General features: G+C 54.5%; 1 protein-coding gene across 1 annotated transcript in view; it reads right to left on the bottom strand.

Moving 5' to 3' along the window:
- Nucleotides 1-28: 28 nt before the first annotated feature.
- EMH_0061320 (uncharacterized protein) overlaps nucleotides 29-257 on the bottom strand; it is a gene marked incomplete at both ends in the record, with an annotated part of 783 nt that continues 554 nt past the window's right edge. Inside the window, one exon of the mRNA XM_013497913.1 lies at nucleotides 29-257. Within this exon, the coding sequence (XP_013353367.1) occupies nucleotides 29-257 (229 nt within the window).

Here is a 257-nt window from a genome sequence, read left to right as displayed (position 1 = left end):
TTAGGGTTTAGGGTTTAGGGTTTAGGGTTTAGGGTTTGTGCATTACCTGGGGTCGGGGCCTTCGAGTTGGCCTCTGCGTTGAGAGGAAGAATGCTGCTGCTGCTGCTGCTGCTGCTGCTGCTTCTGTTTGTGCTGCTGCAGCAGGAGTTGCTGCTGTCTTTGTTTCTGCATCAGTTGCTGCTGCATCATCATCACCTGCTGTTGCTGCTGCTGCTGCTGCTTCATCCATTGCTGCTGCTGCTGCAGCAGCAGCTGCT

Source organism: Eimeria mitis, genomic scaffold (genome assembly GCF_000499745.2).
Source record: "Eimeria mitis Houghton genomic scaffold, Emh_scaff3009, whole genome shotgun sequence".
NCBI lineage: Eukaryota > Apicomplexa > Conoidasida > Eucoccidiorida > Eimeriidae > Eimeria > Eimeria mitis.
Note: the sequence above shows the minus strand (reverse complement) of the source record. Positions and strands in the feature narration are given on the sequence as shown.